At 39.2% G+C, this 14,499-nt stretch overlaps 2 protein-coding genes across 2 annotated transcripts; both read right to left on the bottom strand.

Annotated features, from left to right (window-relative positions):
• Positions 1–708: 708 nt before the first annotated feature.
• On the bottom strand, positions 709–6,156 carry LOC115924167 (NACHT, LRR and PYD domains-containing protein 12-like). Its single transcript, XM_030986020.1, has 3 exons — positions 6,144–6,156; positions 2,962–4,727; positions 709–921 (listed from the first exon to the last, which is right to left on the bottom strand). Exons 1-3 carry the CDS (start codon positions 6,154–6,156, stop codon positions 724–726), a joined length of 1,977 nt encoding a protein of 658 aa, XP_030841880.1. The 3' UTR covers positions 709–723.
• Positions 6,157–6,698: 542 nt separating this feature from the next.
• LOC115924166 lies at positions 6,699–10,850 on the bottom strand. The gene is made up of 3 exons (XM_030986019.1): positions 10,678–10,850; positions 7,753–7,916; positions 6,699–7,029 (listed from the first exon to the last, which is right to left on the bottom strand). The coding sequence occupies exons 2-3, from the start codon at positions 7,863–7,865 to the stop codon at positions 6,699–6,701; spliced, it is 444 nt and encodes a 147-aa protein (XP_030841879.1). The 5' UTR covers positions 7,866–7,916; positions 10,678–10,850.
• Between the last annotated feature and the right edge of the window lie 3,649 nt (positions 10,851–14,499).

The following is a 14,499-nucleotide window of genomic DNA, read 5'->3' as shown; positions in this document are numbered from 1 at the left end:
TTCTTTAACTGAGAAGTGCTTATATAAATGTAAGGGCATGTCAAACCATTCAAAAGGGGATATGACCCGATTCTGATAACTAAAATCTTTTGCTTGTAAATACACAGGATAGGGGTTAATTAACAATCAAAGAAACCAGACTTTCAAATTGAAAACCCCCCGGAAGGATACTAAGGAAGGCATTTGTTCCCTTTTGGAACGCCGAACATACCGCGGTGTGTGCAGCTGAATATACAATGGCGTCTTATTTTGTTTACAAGCGACAGATTCCTTTTTTTTTGTATCACTGCATTTGTCATCAAAATAAAAACATGCGCGGGTTTAATGTGAGGCAATAGATTATACATTTAGCCTGACGGTAGTGAAGTAAGAGAAAGAACTCAAGAGAAGATGAAAACACAGGCACTGAAAATGTGAGAAATGTCATGGGACATCGTCTGCTTGTGCAAATCATGTCCATACTGTGATCTCACACATCTCAGCAGCATTCGGAGAGCTCTTCAGGTGCTATGCCGGGGCTGTATTTAAGCGTTTTGTAATTTATAATAATCATTACTATGAATGTTTCCAAGCATTGAATTTTGATAAACTTGTCGAATCAAAGTGTCAATTTTGCAATAATCAACATGAAATTAGTTATTCAATTCAATGAATATCTACTTTAAAGAAAAGTAAAATGTACATTAGAAATGGGAAGAGATGTTAATGGAATAAATAAAAATATCACACATACATCACAGTTGTGGATGAACTGCTCACCTTTGATTCTTTTCCTTTCATTGCAAGTGTTTCAAAAAAACATTGATGGCCACAGAATTCATCTCCTAGACAAACTTCCTTCAAGGATGGCATGGAGCATATTATCTCTGCCAGATCAAGTGACATAGTAGGTCCACAACTTCTGTTAATCCTGAGTGCAACCTGGATAAAATGACAAGGTGATTACTGATAGGATGCAGAATATAGATGTTCACTGGGATGTTTAATAGGCATACATGTGTAACCTACATGAGCGGCTACCTTACATGTGCTGCTCGAACTATGGAGAGTAAGAGGGAAAAGGAAATAAATAAGGGTACAGGCTGAAGAACTTTTGCCATGCCATTTCATATCAAATTCCTATTTTTACGACAGTAGGAATATATCATCTTAGTTTACCATGTACTAAACAGAGAATCCTTAAACTAAATAAAAGGAGAGTATAAGTCAAAGAACAGGTTTCAAAGGAGATTATTTAAGTCTGCACCATCTGGTACCTCATACCTTAGTCATTTATAAATGTTAATAGGAATACGATTACTAAATTAAAAGGGTAGATACAGAGCGAAAATCTAGTCTCGCCAAGGAGAAAAGAACTTATGTTGATACCCCTTGCATGAGGAGTTGATGCGGTCTAGTGGATAAGTTACCCAACTGCAGATCACAAGGTCACTAATCATTAATGTCCTTTGGCAAGACGTCAATCACATTTTCAGCCAAAAAAATGCACCCTACCACGGACCTACTTCTGCAAAAAATTGCTCTCAAAAACCATACTTTTCAGGAAAATTCCTAAATAACTTCAACATGCGCTCAATTTGCGAACTTTATACCTATAGGTCTATGAAACTTGGGAGACATGTGTATGAACCTACTTGACAACTGTCTGCCAAGTTCACTAAAATTTCATGATGTCAATCATCACAAGAATATTGTAAAAAATGCTGAATTTGCTATGCATCAAATTACAATATGCGTGACATGCTTGTATTACAAAAGCGTGGATGACAATGGGGTCAAAATGACCGCAATGAAGTACGTGCCCATTCAAATGATACCATACACAATATGTGTTCACTTAGAAAATTATGAGTAAATCAAAATTGAAAGCAGGTCACAATTTGGATTATGCAGGGATTTGGATTACAACTGTTACACGTATCGGCTATGCATGACATCAATTTTCAGAGTGATTTTTGTTCTTTTTTTATTTTTCTTTATCTTGAAATTTTGCAAGTATTTTCTGGGTGGCCAAACTCAGGGCATCTCACAGCCCGATTTTGAAAATCTGCCAAGTGCGACATTTTAGATGCCATTTAATATCCCGCATTACAAATTTACAATGTATCGCACTTTATGTGTCACGTATTAGTATGTTAGTGCAAGGCCATATCAGCCAAAGCATATATGGAAAACCATACGTGTAATGACGTGTTGTGTACATAGGATTATCTAATTGCTGGTATTTATCTGCTCAAAGAAATAGAAACGCGGGCATCAATGTATGCATATCGTTATACGATTGCAGTTCTAGTTTTCGAATTAATACTATTCAAACCTCTTTGATTTGATTTATTTACCAACAGCAATAACAGTAATACATTTCATGCAATGATATACAAGAATGTCAAGAAGAGAAAATTAGTTGGTAAAAGGGGCTAGAGAATAGCACATGCGCTAGTCGAGATGCACCCTTCCATAATTATACTGTTGTACTGTAAGAAAACTGCAAAAGATATTAAAGGTAAAGACCAGTTTTGGAAACGCCCCCCTCTCAAAAAATGAAATGGAAGCTCTTATTACCAATCATGTGAAAGAATATGTTCTGACTAATACGTGATCATATAAATTTTGCTGACAAACCGCCTACTAATTGATATATTTGGTAAATTATATCTATTTGGACCTGATAGATATAACGCACATGTTGCGCACGTGTGCGTAGTCCCATATACATCTTTCTGTGTACAGTGCTTGTAACTTTACCAAGACTGGGCCAAATTTCTTATCATTTTGATGATTCCAGAACCTTGCAGTACACACCAATACTTATATGCTAGATGATCAACCTTTTCTGATCGATTCCACAACGTTTCTTTCACAATGCAATCGCATGACCATAACTGGTCTTTATCTTTAATGTAAGAACTTGAACAAAAATGGATGAATTAATTTTGTTCATCAAACTGTGATTAAACTTACCACATGTGGTCCAATGAAAGCATAACCAGCTACAGTGTGTGCTGTCATGTTTCTGGATATGGTCAGTGTAATTGCCTCTGATGAAACCCTGTCCTTCACCAAGGTTGCTACATCTGGGTCCTGACTCTCAAAGGCTACATCAACAATGAAAGATATCTCTCTACCTACATCTGTGTACTGTAGACTCCCAAAGGCTGAACCAACATTGAAAGGTGACTCTATACCTACATCTATGTCTAGTCCCTGAAGCATAGAGTTCAGTACATGGGTTGCAATACCTTTGTTTTGTGACACAGTGAAGTACAGGAGATACCTAAACTCCTTCTTCCTTGGCAGCACTACTTGCTCAATCAGCCTGTTGAATTCGTTACGATCTGATTCATACAGGGAAGCAAGATGGACTCCAGCCATGTACTCCTGAAACAGTTTGTGAGGGAAGAAGACTGGCAATTGCACATGAGAATTCTTCTCATGAATGTCGATGCTAATGGTAATTCTCTCCTCCTGAGACAAAATCCCAACCCGACAGGCAGTGTCCTTGGATTCTGGGCATATTCCAAAATCATCTTCATCGAAAATCAAGGTATTTTCTAGCAGACCTTTGAGGGCCCGTTTGGCAATTGGTCCAAGAAGCTCATCAATTTTTTTCAAATAAGAAAGAAATAAGCGGCTGCCTACTTTCTTCTCCGTTTTCTGAGCATAATGTTCTTTTAGAAAGGCAATCATTTTTTGGAATATCTGAGAAAAAGATTTCAGTGATTTCATTTCCCTTAATTTTTGCTCGTCAAGCTTTTTCCACATAAGACACAACATGGCTACATATATAGGATAGTGGGCCATGTTTTCAGATATGACATCATTCTCACTGGTGAACTGGATAAGCTGAATTGCCTTTTCTTTATCTTCTTTCTTTGGAAAGTATTTGTGAATGTAATCTGACAAATTCTCTCTGTTAAAACCCTCAACATGAATGAACGTGTAGAGCTTCATTAGATCACCATCTGATCTAATCTCTACTGCTCTCCATGGGCGAGTGGTCACCAAGACTGGGCAAGAGGCAAGTTGATCTGAACAAAGAATCTCTACAAGTCCAATATCACCAGTCTCAGATGAGCTTCCACGCGCCTCTGAGGGGGTAATACTTGGCTGTGATGACTGAAGTTGCATTTGATAAGTAGGCTGTTTTTCACAAGATTTTGTCTTCATGATTTTGCCACTGACTTCATCTAGCCCATCGAATGCGATGAATACCTTGTCAGGATTCGACCGGATATACTCAGTAATCTGAGAAACCGTTGCTGGATTGTTTTTGGCCAGATAAGACTTTGCAATCTCGCCAATAGTGTGTTGCTTAAATTCACGTAGAGGAACAATTAAGACCCACACAAAATGACTGAAATGCCTCTCTCCAATCCAGTCCCAGGCAATCTTAGCACAGAATGTAGTTTTTCCAGCCCCTGCCTCTCCCTGAACCATGATCCGCTTGGGGAACTCTCCATTGACTTTGAGATCAAGGATATCATTGTAATCTAGCATTTGTTTCTCTGTCCCATGTTCTTCTAGTAAGACAAGATTAGTATACATGTCGTCAAACTGCACAATGGAAGCAGGATTGAGAGGATCAGCTCTGATCTTACAGAGAGTTGACCTATACTTGAACTTAAAATCATTTGCACACCGCTCAACCAGTTCAGGAGAAAGTGGTTTGGTCTGAGACTCAGCTAAAGGAGGTTTGGTCTGTGAATCGAGCAGTCTCGATGGCCCTCCTAAAAATACAAATCCATATTCATATGATTACACAAAAACACATTTTGATACATCGGAAAGGATTGTAAAGACCCGAGGCTAATAGTATGACATACGACTAAGTGCATGTAGTCAAAGACACAAAGTCCTACATGTTTGTCTGAATTAATATGACTTCATTCAATTTTAAGGGCATTTAGAATCTGACTAATTTGTGTATACATGTATATGTAATCACTGGAATTATTTTTCCTAGGACATTTCAGCAAATTAGAGGTTCCCTGACAATCACACATCTTATTTTGAGAAAAAAACAAGACAAATATGATTGCATCTTCAGTATGCCTCTGCGTAAATTCAGTTAAAATCAGGACTTGAATCAATCTCTAAATATAAAAATGAGAACAAAAAGCCTATATATACATGTTGCTTGATCTTTACAACCTATGACCTTAGAACCTGACAATCCAACATTGGATCGCTTGTCTCCCTATGGTGATGCATACCATATGTAGTTTTTTTTAAATAAATTTTCCAGCTACAATAGCATTAAAGGTAATGCAAAGTTTTGGGAAATTTTGAAAATTGGATGGATAGTAATTCTTTGGAATTTTGATATATTTGGATGCCCCTGTGGATGTATTATAAGCACTAGAAAATTTAGCCCCTAAAACACTTCTGCTTTTGAAGATTGAATAATCAAATATTTACCGATGCTCCTGGTAAATTGCAAATATTTCAAATAGCGCATCAGGCCATTCCATGGTAACTGCGATATATAATTTCCAAATGGGAATAGCAAATCGGTCGATTGTAGTCAAGAAACATTGTTTTAAGGTTAAAGTAATACCAGTCTTGAGAGGGAGCTATACAACATAAAGAGTTTCTTATTTACAATTTCATCACTTTAGATTCGATTTCAACCGCGACAACGATCATGGAATATTGTAAAATCGCATATGCTTCCATTATCTTCATTAGAACCAAATGCATTACCCCATACCAAAACTTTATATTACCTTTAAGTAATTATTGATATGGTGATAATCGTTCCGTTTTGCTGACTTTTGACCTTTTTAACCCAAAACGTAAAGGCCCGAATTCACAAAGGAGGTTTGTCGACAAACCTAGGTTTATGTGCGTCATATGACGCGTTTTGATGCATTTCAAACCTAGTTTTGTACAAACCTTGGTTTGAAACACGTCGTCATATGACACACATAAACCTAGGTTTGTTCAAAAACCTCCTTTGTGAATTCGAGCCGAACAGTTTGTCTCAATATTTATGCATACCAACACCGAATTTGAAATTCATGGCTCAAACCGTTCTTGAGACATAGCAATAATGGGACTAAAACCCTAAAAATTAATCAAATTTGACCCTCATGGCCCTTGGCCTTTGAAACTTATCACAAATTCTAATCACTCCATCTCACTTTGGTGATGCATAATAACACCAATTTGAAGTTCATACCTCAAGTGGTTCTTGACATATCATGAGGCTTTAACCTGTAATTTCCTCTTTGACCCACTACCGGTAACACCCAAATCTAATCAAGATTATCTTCCTATGGTAATACATACTATCATCAAGTTTGAAGTTCATACCTCAAGAGGTTCTTGAGAAATCGCAATAGCAAAGAAAAAGTAGGACAGATGGACAGACAACCCCAAAACATATTTTATCCGGCAGCACCTTTGATGGGCGAATGCATAATCACAATTATCATAAAAAGGATGGTGCAAAAGAATATAATTTGTTTGTAGAACAAAGAAAGCTGGCAAACATTGAATTATGCTGTCACTAAAAGTACTTGTACTATATTGGTGTCCAGAAAATATCTAGGATTAACAAAGTTAAATTAGTGAATTATAATAACATGCATATGGGGCTTGTTAAAATTTGACACTTCTGTCAATTGTGGCAAATGTATAGAATACAGAGCACTCACTATCTCTATGGTAAAAACTTCAGTTTCATGCACAGTTTTCTATATGTCTTCTGGTGGAGAAAGAATTAATATCTGTTTACCTGTGCTGTTTGGAATTAGAGGTTCATTGAGTAATCTGTCCGATAGGCCACCCAAGTCAATCTCTCGAAGTGCGTCTGCCAAAAGCTGTCGTCTGTTTGAGTGTGGAGGTTGCTGCTTGACTTTCCATTTCATGAATACTCGCAAAAATGCATTGGAATAATTATGCGACATCTGAATAAGGATTGCCTGTATCTGAGCTGAGGGGATCCCTAGAGATATCCCTACTGCATCGTAGTAAGATGGAGGGATATCATAGGCCAGCTTCAGGAACTCCATATCACTGACAGTACTGTAAAATGAAAAATAAATCAATTGGGAATGATAGGATATTAGTTAGAGAGCATCCTATTGGCTGATTAGCTATCATGTGACACTTAACAATTTGTATTATGTGCTCGAGCGTGCAATATAACAGCCTGGGGATGTCAGAATTGGTTGACAGTGATATTAACATTTGAAACAAATTGCCTCAAGTTGCAGGTGAGGGTGGTATTGTTCTGGCAAGGGTAATCATTCCAAAAAAATGTCTGGCAGTAAATACAATAATGATGGTGATAGTAATAATATTAATATAAGGAGAGAAGGATTATTACAACTTTTAATAATAATAATAATAATGTTTACATTATAACTGATACTAGAATGGATGATGATTATTATAATTATCATTATCATCATCATCATCATTATCTGTACCAAGCAAAGTCTATGTAATCGGCTTACTTTTAATCATCCGGTTATCGCTTTTGGTTGGGTGGAGTTAGCCGAACTTTTGTGAAAAAATACCCGTTTATTCACAAAACTTCAGAGACTATAATGTATGTGAAAAAAACCCTCTCATCTACAAATAGTCTGGCATAATTTACACGACAATTTGTGAAAACCTGAAGGCAAATCTACGAAAGACTGTATCCTGAGTATGCATCTTTACATGATCTTTTGTTTCACAAAAGTTCGTGTAACGCAATGACCCGACCAGACGCGACGACCCGATGAATCAAAGTAAGCATACCTTTCTGCAGTGTCAGGACCTGGATTGGTTTCAACATCACCAGATCTCATCAAGAGGAGCAGGAGCAGATAGAGAAGGCAGAATCCATCCATGGTGTAAGATGTCCTTCTCATTCAACAGAAGTTTAGTTCTCTGGAAACTGGGGATGCCATAGGCAACAATACCTGGAAAAAATATTCAGAAATATGTACAATGTATACATAAAACAGATTGAATACAGATTCTTGAGATTTGCAGCCGTATTTTAAACTGTTACTCTCAATGGATGATTGACGACATCTTCATTCATGCGCAGTAACAGTATAAAATATGGCTGCAAGAATTTCAACACGGAGATCAATTTTGACGAAGGAAATCTGGAAAAAAGACCCTTAAACGCATCGTACAATCAAGCCTAAAAGCATAAATATTGGAGTATAAATGCATCGGCTATGCATCCACTAAAATTGAGTATTTGGGGCAAAGTTTTGTGGTCAGATCTAGCCACAAGGTTTGCACGGGAGACCCTATGGTCGGATTCTGTTTCTTAAGAGAGGAGCGGACCTTACCCAAATAAGAGGCTAACAAACGAAAGAGACAGAAATTTTCGGTCTAGGGGAGACCAAGAATCACTTCAAAAGTATGTTGCCGGTGCCGGCTGCCAGAGCTAAAATATTCATGGCTGTCAATTTTGGGGAACTGCTTGGAGGAATTGTTTTTCTTCAGACGAACCACCAACGTACCGTAGCGTATGCACATTTTTTTCGCTCAAGGGGGGGGGGGGGGGGGTGTTGAGTTGAATTTTTTTGTTTTAAACTTTTATTTGATATTCGCTACTCCCCCCCCCCCCCCTCCCCCTTGAGTACAAACAGATTTGAAAAATTGCATAAGGTTTTCAATTTACACGGAGATTCTACATAGCAGCGGCAGAGCTGGATGAAGGGCCTGGTGGCGGGAATCTCCCGCTACGAGCTGGTGGGATGGCGGGAGAATGAGCGTGGTGGTGTGAAACTCCCTCCAAATGCGGGAGGGTTGACAGCCCTGTATATCATAATAAGTTATGCGCTATACAAGAACGGATAATTGTTATTATGGAATAACCATGACACAGATGTATGGAAATTGCTGAATATGCATGTATCGAAGAGACAAAACCCTCCTAAACCTCTTGCATTTTCAGCAATTTCGAGCGAATGGCGCTCTATATCATGAATATTCATATTTGCTGCGCCAATACCTCGCATGCGTACTGTCTCTTCGCCATGTTAAATCGACGATACAACATTAATGAATCGTCAGGTTAGGACAAAGAATTACCCTTTTTCCCATCGAAGACCTCTTGAATTATAATTTCAAGTGGTTGGAATTTGGAAAGATGCCTGGCCCAGAGGAGTAAAAAAAACATTGAAAGTCAAAATTGTATTACTACCTCTTTACATTGCGAAAAAATGTGACCCAGATCTCTGCAATTTTTCCAGTACGACTGTGTGACCAAAGTTTGCGCGTGACCTAGGTTCGCTATCTCCAAAAATTGGCAAGATTTCGAAAATCTGATATCACCAATGGAAAAAGGAGCATATAATTACCCATAATCAGAGTTTTCTCTGGAATCGGGTGTGAAATTATGAAAATATTGACAAAAGATTGGCAAATTTTGTGCTCATTTGCGCCCATTCCGAAAAATCACTAACTTACCGATAAGGGTCTGGAAATCTTCATTTTGAGAGCAGTCCTCAAAATTGTAAGTAACTAATAAGCAAATTATGAAATTACCGGTACCTTAATATTATTTTTGATGGATCGTATTTTGGTATAAATTGGCTGTAAAGTGTAAACCCTGTGCATGAAGTTAGGTCTAATTGTTTTTATGACTTTTTTTAGATGCACCAAAAATCGGACACCAAATTTTAAGATCGCAATATCTCCAAAACCTTTTGACAAAGTTTTCTAGTTCAACCAATTTGCAGTAAAATAATTTGCTGTCCATTTGGTATTAACTAAAATAAATGAATTTGTGTAGAATATGAACAAGGGAAACGCTCTCGGCGGTCTCGCCTGCATTATGCAATTCAATATGATGCAAAATTGAGGTTGGGACATTATTTATAGGCAGGATGGCCCATGAGCAGGCCCCCAAAATTGAAATCCTCTAAATATAATCACATTTTGAAGTGAATATTGACTAAGAATCATCAGAAGAATTATTTTCTATTAAATGTACCACGATCGATAACTTGAATAAAATATGAACAAATTAATTTAAAAAAAATTAATTCTCATATTAAGTTGTGAAAATATAATCCAAGTCTACTGACCTTTGACCTTGTGACCTGGAATGTGTGTCATATGATTTGTGATACTTGATAACCCTTGGGTACAAGTTTCATGGAATTTGAACGATCAATTTTGAAAATATGCTAAAAATTCAAAATCTTGATGTTGATGCCACAACAAAGTCTAAGTCTGTTGACCTGAAATGACCTTTGACCTTGACTTTGTGACCTGAAATTCCACTCACTTGATTTGGGATACTTGATAATCCTTTCGTCCAAGTTTCATTGACTAAGAACTTATTTATACTTTCAAAATTATATCAAAAATTCAAAAACTTACGGCGGCGCCTAGATCTATGTCTCGCTTTTTGCTACGCAGGCAAGACAAAAATCATGGATTGAATATCACATTTTCTAATATGTTCTAAAATCTCCGCGAACTTTGGTCACCCCTTCATCCAGTAATATGGTTTATAAGTTCATAAAGGTAGTAGAAAATCTAGAAAATGAGATCATTGCCATCAATACGCATTAGCATTGACCCGGGCCGTGGCCTTGGCATGGCACTATGCGTTGCTGGTGTGCGGACACCCAACCCCCATCATTCATTCATACAAAAAACATTTCATTTGTAACAAAGCCAGGAACAAGGTTATATTTGAAATAGACTAACCTTGTTTAAGTTTGATCAGGTTTGCAAAGACAGCATGTCGTCGTCGACTGCAACTGAAGAAAGATCGGATCTTAAAATTTAGTAAGATCAATCACTGAATCGAACTCGGACGCGGCAGGATACGCGTACGTGCACATTTCTGGCAGCAGAAAGATGGCGATTAATTGGGTGGGTCGAAAGGGGGAATCCCCGGCCCGGCTGCGCATATTTTTTTACACAACTGTTTAGCCACTTCAGTAGTATTAGCCACTTCATTTCATAGTATTAGCCACTTCATGAGTATCAAGGGGCCTGCCCAAGGGCCCTTGGTTGGTTCCCGGGGCAGAGCCCCCGGAAGCTCAGGGGTTTTAGGCGTTTAATTATAGTTTTTGATACCTTATTTTGTTGTGACACTGGTAGTTAACTATTCTTTCTTTCTTGCATGCTCTCTTTATTTCTATTCCTCTTTAAAATGCTTTTCCAACAAAAATCAGGGGGGGGGGGGGAGCTGGAGGCTCCCGATCCCCGCCGTTCCGCGGGCCTTGACATGTAGGCATCTCAAGAATTTCTTGCCTGGCTGTTAATTTACAAACGCATAAAAAAGTATAATTTACTAAAGAATGAGGAAAAATCTCGGAAAATTATGTCATTTCAGCATTATGCAGTGGCGGATCCAGGGGGGGGGGCCGAAACGGCCACGGCCCCCCCTATTGGCGGCGCAAAAAAAAAGAAAAAAGAGGAAGAAAAGAAGAGAAAAAAAGGAAAGGAGAAGAGAAGAAAAAAAGGAGAAGAGAAAAGAAAGGAGAAGAGAAAAGAAAAGAAAGAAGAGAAAAGAAACAGAGAGAGAGAGAGAAAAAAAATAGGAGAAATGATAACGAAGAAAGTCCCCCCCCCCCCCCCAATTTGTGTTTCCAAAATCTCCAAAAAAGGGTTACTTTTCACGCAACAAAGTCCGGCCCGTACTGACTTTACACACCAGAGATAGAGGGGTGCTTTCAAAGAGAGGGAACATAATTGCGCGTACCCTAGATAACACTGAGTGAGTGGGGGGGGGGGGGGGGGGGTGGCGCTTAGTGACAGTAACAACGAATAAGGGAAAAACTGTAATCGGGAGATTTGGAGTCATTCCAGTAGGCTTGGCAAACGTCATTGAATAGAGGGGGCCGGGCCGGCCGCATAAAATCTCGAGCCACGGATTCAAAGTTAAACGTTAAAAACAGCCCCTGCGCTACAAAGGTCACCACTCTTTAGTGAGAAATTTAAAAAGGGCACACTATTTTGGATGTCTTTTAAATAGAAGCTATATACTCAACAGTCAAATTTTAGCGGTAGGGCCGCTTCACAACTCTTATTTTGCCCTTCATTTGGATGCACCTCATACCAACTCGCTTGTGCTTGTATTTGAACTCATGTTGGTAAAACCATGGATTTATCCATGGTTGGTGTAATAAATCTTTCATTTCTACTAGTCTAATTGTGTGCTATCACAATCATGATTGTTTCATTTTCCCTGTAAAGCAGGCGCGTAGCCAGGGGCGGTAGGGGCAGTGAGAGAACATAAGACGAAAAAGGAGCAGACAAGGAAATATTTTTGAAATTCTGACAAGTCGAGAACGGTACAACGAATCGTCTTCTTTCTCTAATAATTTAATGAAATGTCAAAGCTTCCGCGCTACGCGCGAGCGGGGAAAAACTAAATTCAAACAACGATATAGAGTCGAGAATGGAACAACGTATTATCTTCTTTCTCTAATAATGTAATGCAATGTCAAAGCTTCGGCGCTTCGCGCAGGAGGGGGGAAACTGTATTAAAACAAGATTTTAGAGTCGAGAATGGAACAACGAATTATCCTTTTCTCTAATAATTTAATGAAACGTCAAAGCTTCCGCGCTTCGTGTAGGAGAGAGGGGAAACTGAATTCAAACAAGGATTAAGAGACGAGGATGGTACAACGAATCGTCTTCTTTCTCTAATAATTTAATGAAGCGTCAAAGCTTACGCGCTTCGCGCGGGAGGGGGGGGGGGGACTCAATTCAGACAAGTACTAAGAGTCGAGAACGGTACAACGAATCGTCTTCTTTCTCTATAAATAATTTAATGAAACGTCAAAGCTTCCGCGCTTCGCGCGGGAGGGGTAAACTAAATCCAAACAAGGATCAAGAGTCGAGAATGGAACAACGAATCTTCTAATTCTTTCTCTAATAATTAATGAAAGGTCAAAGCTTCCGCGCTTCGCGCGAGAGGGGGGACGAACTAAATTCAAACAAGGATTTAGAGTCGAGAATGGAACAACGAATCTTCTAATTCTTTCTCTAATAATTTCATTAAACTATGAAAGGTCAAAGTTTCCGCGCTTTGCGCGGAGGGGGAGGGGAACTGAATTCAGACAAAGAATAAGAGTCGAGAATGGTACAACAAATCTTCTTCTTTCTCTAATAATTAATGAAAGGTCATAGCTTCCGCGCTTTGCGCGAGAGGGGGGGGGACGAACTAAATTCAAACAAGGAGTTAGAGTCGAGAATGGAACAAAGAATCTTCTAATTCTTTCTCTAATAATTTTATTAAACTATGAAAGGTCAAAGTTTCCGCGCTTCGCGCGAGAGGGGGGGGGGGACGAAATAAATTCAAACAATGATTTAGAGTCGAGAATGGTTCAACGAATCCTCTCCTCTAATAATTTCATGAAACATCACAGCTTCTGCGCTTCGCGCGTAATGGGGGGGGGGGGGGGGGGGACAGCGAGCTGCCCGAATATGAATTTTTGATATCTTTTCTCGTTTATTTTCGTGATAAATAACACTTTCGTAATATACATGTACATATTATGCTCAAATTTTTGCTCGATCGCTTCGCTCACTCGCCGAATTTTGAAACCAGAAAATTACTTTTTAGGGCAAGAGGTTATAGCCCCCCCCCCCCCATTGAAATGACAAAAATTGTACCGGTATGGTGCTTCTAATATGACCTTGTAAGTATTGATATGTTGAGTTTTAAAAAAAGGTCTGCGCAATTTTCAAATTTCCGGCCCCCCCCCTATTGGAAAATCCTGGATCCGCGCCTGATGTGTATACCACCGTTATGGAATAAGAAATAAACCACGTTTAAATTTTATTTCCCCCGAGCCCCCTCCCCGATCAATACGCCAGTGCCCCGCCTCCCCCCCCCCGATCTACACTTTGTTGGCGGAAAAATCGCAACTGATCTCCCCTACCTTTCTTCTTTCTCTGTTCCTTCCCTTCCTTCTCTCTCTTTTAGGTTTGATGGGGGGGGGGGGGGGGAGACAAGGTCATTTCGCCCTCACCCTTCTCCACACGTTGTTGGCGAGATTAACTGCAAATGATCTATTTCCCCTTCTTTTCACCCTTTTTTCGGTCCCTTTTAGCTCTCCTTTTTTCCTTTTCCTTCTTTCTCTCTTATTTTTAGCGGGGCGGGGGGAGGCAAGGGCATTTTGCCCCACCCCCACCCGATCCACAACTTGTTGGCGGAAAAATTGCAACTGATACCCCCTTCTTTCTATTTCCTTCCTTCTCTCTTATTTTTTTGATTGGGGGAGGGGGGAGGCGAGGCTCTTTCGCCCCCGCCCCCGATCACTTCTTCCCCCCTTTTCTTTTCTTCTTCCTCTTCTTTCTTTCCCTTTCTCTCCTCTTTCCCTTCTTTTCCTTCTCTCTCTCTCTCTCTCTTTTTTTTCCTCCTTTTTTTCCCTTCTTTTTTTTTTCCTTTTTTTTTCCCCTTTTTTTTTTCCTCCTTTTTTTTTCCTTCTTCTTTTTTTTTTTTTTTTTCCCGGGGGGGGGGGGGGGGGCCTGGATCCGCGCCTGATCCGATGATTGGCAGCGACCATGGCC

The sequence above is a fragment of the Strongylocentrotus purpuratus genome, unplaced genomic scaffold (assembly GCF_000002235.5).
Source record: "Strongylocentrotus purpuratus isolate Spur 01 unplaced genomic scaffold, Spur_5.0 spur5_scaffold_15, whole genome shotgun sequence".
NCBI lineage: Eukaryota > Metazoa > Echinodermata > Echinoidea > Camarodonta > Strongylocentrotidae > Strongylocentrotus > Strongylocentrotus purpuratus.
This window is presented reverse-complemented; position numbering and strand designations above follow the sequence as displayed.